The 6,000-nt window shown below is 43.9% G+C and overlaps 1 protein-coding gene across 1 annotated transcript in view; it reads left to right on the top strand.

Annotated features, from left to right (window-relative positions):
• The window catches only part of LOC142254464 (protein inscuteable homolog), a 172,275-nt gene that overhangs the window by 113,136 nt on the left and 53,139 nt on the right, over positions 1–6,000 (top strand). Inside the window, exon 5 of the mRNA XM_075325531.1 lies at positions 298–476. Coding sequence (XP_075181646.1) covers positions 298–476 — 179 coding nt within the window. The remainder of the gene's footprint in view (positions 1–297; positions 477–6,000) is intronic.

Here is a 6,000-nt window from a genome sequence, read left to right as displayed (position 1 = left end):
ATCAGCCATGAGACCCCACCCCTTATATACAGCCCCGCCCCTTGGTGACATCACTGATATAATGACATGTGATCAGCCATGAGACCCCACCCCTTATATACAGCCCCGCCCCGAAGATGACATCACTGATATAATGACATGTGATCAGACATAAGGCCACACCTCTTATATACAGCTCCACCCCTTGGTGACATCACTGATATAATGACGTGATCAGACATCAGGCCACACCCCTTATATACACCCCCGGTGATGACATCATTGTGTGTAACGGTATTCTGGTGTCTCTCCCTGTAGAGTTGTGTGATGAAGCGTCTAATGGCGAGGTTTGCTTACTGGCATCCGCTGCATTGGCCAATATCACGTTTTTTGATACAATCGCCTGTGAACTCCTGCTGCAGATGAACGCTGTGACCATCCTCCTGCACGCCTGCTCCGACAAGCAAAGGGTTAACTCATCCTACGCCCGAGATCAGGTAAAGGACATTATACAAATCATCTGTACTGCCCTCCTGTATGTGCACAGTCCTGATGGTAAAATGTCACAGTACATAACTACATATACACAGACGGTATAACCCGGGCATCTCCTGTATATAATTATACATGTACAGCCGGTATAACCCGGGCACCTCCTGTATATAATTATATATGTACAGCCGGTATAACCCGGGCATCTCCTGTATATAATTATACATGTACAGCCGGTATAACCCGGGCACCTCCTGTATATAATTATATATGTACAGCCGGTATAACCCGGGCATCTCCTGTATATAATTATATATGTACAGCCGGTATAACCCGGGCATCTCCTGTATATAATTATACATGTACAGCCGGTATAACCCGGGCACCTCCTGTATATAATTATATATGTACAGCCGGTATAACCCGGGCATCTCCTGTATATAATTATACATGTACAGCCGGTATAACCCGGGCATCTCCTGTATATAATTATATATGTACAGCCGGTATAACCCGGACATCTCCTGTATATAATTATATATGTACAGCCGGTATAACCCGGGCATCTCCTGTATATAATTATATATGTACAGCCGGTATAAACTGGGCATCCTCCTGTATATAATTATATATGTCCAGCCGGTATAACCTGAGCATCTCCTGTATATAATTATATATGTACAGCCGGTATAACCCGGGCATCTCCTGTATATAATTATATATGTACAGCCGGTATAACCCGGGCATCTCCTGTATATAATTATATATGTACAGCTGGTATAACCCGAACAACGTCTGTATATAATTATATATGTACAGCCGGTATAACCCGGGCATCTCCTGTATATAATTATATATGTACAGCCGGTATAACCTGGGCATCTCCTGTATATAGTTATATATGTACAGCCGGTATAACCTGGGCATCTCCTGTATATAATTATATATGTACAGCCGGTATAACCTGGGCATCTCCTGTATATAATTATATATGTACAGCCGGTATAACCTGGGCATCTCCTGTATATAATTATATATGTACAGCCGGTATAACCTGGGCATCTCCTGTATATAATTATATATGTACAGCCGGTATAACCTGGGCACCTCCTGTATATAATTATATATGTACAGCCGGTATAACCCGGGCATCTCCTGTATATAATTATATATGTACAGCCGATATAACCCGGACATCTCCTGTATATAATTATATATGTACAGACGGTATAACCCGGGCATCTCCTGTATATAATTATATATGTACAGACGGTATAACCCGGGCATCTCCTGTATATAATTATATATGTACAGCCGGTATAACCCGGGCATCTCCTGTGTATAATTATATATGTACAGCCGGTATAACCCGGACATCTCCTGTATATAATTATATATGTACAGCCGGTATAACCCGGGCATCTCCTGTATATAATTATATATGTACAGCCGGTATAAACTGGGCATCCTCCTGTATATAATTATATATGTCCAGCCGGTATAACCTGAGCATCTCCTGTATATAATTATATATGTACAGCCGGTATAACCCGGGCATCTCCTGTATATAATTATATATGTACAGCCGGTATAACCCGGGCATCTCCTGTATATAATTATATATGTACAGCCGGTATAACCCGGACATCTCCTGTATATAATTATATATGTACAGCCGGTATAACCCGGGCATCTCCTGTATATAATTATATATGTACAGCCGGTATAACCCGGACATCTCCTGTATATAATTATATATGTACAGCCGCTATAACCTGAGCATCTCCTGTATATAATTATATATGTACAGCCGGTATAACCTGGGCATCTCCTGTATATAATTATATATGTACAGCTGGTATAACCCGGGCATCTCCTGTATATAATTATATATGTACAGCCGGTATAACCTGGGCATCTCCTGTATATAATTATATATGTACAGCTGGTATAACCCGGGCATCTCCTGTATATAATTATATCTGTACAGCCGGTATAACCCGGGCATCTCCTGTATATAATTATATATGTACAGCCGGTATAACCCGGGCATCTCCTGTATATAATTATACATGTACAGCCGGTATAACCCGGGCATTTCCTGTATATAATTATATATGTACAGCCGGTATATCCCGGGCATCTCCTGTATATAATTATATATGTACAGCCGGTATAACCTGGGCATCTCCTGTATATAATTATATATGTACAGCCGGTATATCCCGGGCATCTCCTGTATATAATTATATATGTACAGCCGGTATAACCCGGACATCTCCTGTATATAATTATATATGTACAGCCGCTATAACCTGAGCATCTCCTGTATATAATTATATATGTACAGCCGGTATAACCTGGGCATCTCCTGTATATAATTATATATGTACAGCCGGTATAACCCGGGCATTTCCTGTATATAATTATATATGTACAGCCGGTATAACCTGGGCATCTCCTGTATATAATTATATATGTACAGCCGGTATAACCCGGGCATCTCCTGTATATAATTATATATGTACAGCCGGTATAACCCGGGCATCTCCTGTATATAATTATATATGTACAGCCGGTATAACCCGGGCATCTCCTGTATATAATTATATATGTGCAGCCGGTATAACCTGGGCATCTCCTGTATATAATTATATATGTACAGCCGGTATAACCCGTGCATCTCCTGTATATAATTATATATGTACAGCCGGTATAACCTGGGCATCTCCTGTATATAATTATATATGTACAGCCGCTATAACCTGAGCATCTCCTGTATATAATTATATATGTACAGCCGCTATAACCTGAGCATCTCCTGTATATAATTATATATGTACAGTCGCTATAACCTGAGCATCTCCTGTATATAATTATAGATGTACAGCCGGTATAACCCGGGCATCTCCTGTATATAATTATATATGTACAGCCGGTATAACCTGAGCATCTCCTGTATATAATTATATATGTACAGCCGGTATAATCTGGGCATTTCCTGTATATAACTATATATTGTGAGATGCCGAGGGGAGAAGTACTAGAGAACAGGTATGTTTCCCCTCGGTTCATTTCATATGTCTCCATATATTGATTATGGAGCGGTCGGCCCATGCAAATGGGCTGGGAAAAGTTGGGAAAGCTATATCTGGCTCAGCAATAAGTTACTCACTGAAGCCTGTTTATTTCAGTGTAATTTTGGGCTGGGTGTTTCCTGGAGCAATCAGTAGGAATGGCAGTGGGACTGGTCGCTCCCTTCTCCACATTCAATCCAGGGTTTTGATTCCTCACTGGATCAGCTGAAATAATAATAATAAGGAGGCATTCAGAACAGAGAGGCTGCTGAGGAGAGCAGTACAGGCTCATGGCTGCTGGGACTGAGATTCCATACCTCCACTGGCTGTGCTGAGGAGAGCAGTACAGGCTCATGGCTGCTGGGGCTGAGACTCCATACCTCCACTGGCTGTGCTGAGGAGAGCAGTACAGGCTCATGGCTGCTGGGGCTGAGACTCCATACCTCCACTGGCTGTGCTGAGGAGAGCAGTACAGGCTCATGGCTGCTGGGGCTGAGACTCCATACCTCCACTGGCTGTGCTGAGGAACCCACACAGTAAGAGAATACTGTTTTGTTTGTTACATAGGTTTATTTTGTAGTTAGCATTCTGTTGTTAGTTAGTGGCCAGACGGCCTTAGGCTCTGTGCGCACTAGAAAAGTGATTTTTCTCAAGAAAATTTCTTGAGAAACTTCTGGGAGTTGAAGATTTCCGCACCTGCGGAAAAATCCGTGGGAAAAACGCATGCGGATTTGCCGCGGATTTGCCGCTGATTTACCGCAGATTTACCACGGATTTACCGCAGGTTGCTTCCTGCGGTTTTGCAATAAATAATATAGATAATCGATAGACAGATAATGGATAAGAGTGAAAGATGGATAGATGAATAGATAGATAGGCCCCTTTCACACGTCAGTGATTCTGGGACGTTTGTGCTTTTTTTTAAACGTACCAGAATCACTGACATACGCGGACACATTATAATGAATGGGTCTGCTCACACATCAGTGATTTTTTTTCACTGCACGTGTCTCCGTGCAGCGTACCCGCGTGTGCGTGATTGCCGCACGGAGATATGTCCATTTTTTTCTGGCATCACTGATGTCCCACGGACCACGCAGTGGTGTGGTCCATGAAACACGTGCCAGAAAAAAACGTGCTTTTAAAATAAAAAACATTTTTACTCACCCGGCTTCAGCGGCGCTCTCTGCAGCCCGTGCAGCCTGCTGCTTCTGAGCCGGCTGATTACTGTCGCGCATATTAATGATGCACGACACAGCCGACCCGGAAGCAGCTGCTGCGGGGGTCAGCGCCGGCCGGATGCTGCACCGCGGGAGCGATCAGCACCATGGAGAGCGGGAGCGGGCACAGGTGAGTTAATCTCTAAGTGCAATCACGGGCCACGGAGAATGGAGCCCAGATTGCACTTAGACAACCCACGTGTGCCGTAATTCACGGCACACGCAGGGACATGTGCATGTTTTACACGCCAGTGAAAAACGTCAGTGTTTTTCACTGACGTGTGAAACGGGCCATAGATAGATAGATAGATAGATAGATGAGAAAGACCTATAGAATGTTCCACCTCCCTGCATTTTCTAAGCTGTCACCCTTTAGTGACTTTCATGTGGCACTAAAGGGTGCTTAGCCTTGTATTTAGCCATAAAATAAATAATTAAAAAAAAACGACGTGAGGTCCCCCCATCTTTTGTAGCCAGCTAGGGTAAAGCAGACGGCTGCAGCCTGCAGACCACAGCTGGCAACTTCACCTTGGCTGGTAATCCAAAATAGAGGGCACCCCACGCTGTTATTTTACATTAAATAAATAATTTAAAACAAAAAACGTGGGGTCCCCCCCAAATTGGATCACCAGCCAAGGTAAAGCGGACAGCTGTGGTCTGGTATTCTCAGACTAGGGAGGTCCACTGTTATTGGACACTCCCCAGCCTAAAAATAGCAGGCCGCAGCCGCCCCAGAAGTGGCGCATCCATTAGACGTGCCAATCCTGGCGCTTCGCCCCAGCTCATCCTGCGCCCTGGTGCGTTGGCAAATGAGGTAATACATGGGGTTGATGCCAGATGTGTACTGTCACCTGGCATCAAGCCCTGGGGTTGGTGAGGTCAGGCGTCTATCAGATACCCGACATCACCAACCCAGTCCGTAAGAAATAAAAAATAGACAACAAAAAAAGTTTTATTTGAAAAAACACTCCCCAGAACATTCCCTCTTTAACCAATTTATTGAAAAGAACAATCAATTCCACGTCCGGCGTAATCCAATAAGGGGAGGGGGGCACGGCGATCCATACCATAGTCGCTGTCCCAGTCAATGAAGAACAGAATGTTCCCCATTGGCTGGGAGAGCAATGCAGTGACCTGAGCTAACATCAATAGCCCAGGTCACTGCAGGGGATGACGAGCGCTGCCATCAGGAGGATAGATGAGATCATTACCTGCTGTGATCATCTCCTGTA

Source organism: Anomaloglossus baeobatrachus, chromosome 10, assembly GCF_048569485.1.
Source record: "Anomaloglossus baeobatrachus isolate aAnoBae1 chromosome 10, aAnoBae1.hap1, whole genome shotgun sequence".
NCBI lineage: Eukaryota > Metazoa > Chordata > Amphibia > Anura > Aromobatidae > Anomaloglossus > Anomaloglossus baeobatrachus.
The sequence above is the reverse complement of the archived record's forward strand: the minus strand, read 5'-3'. Positions and strand labels throughout refer to the sequence as shown.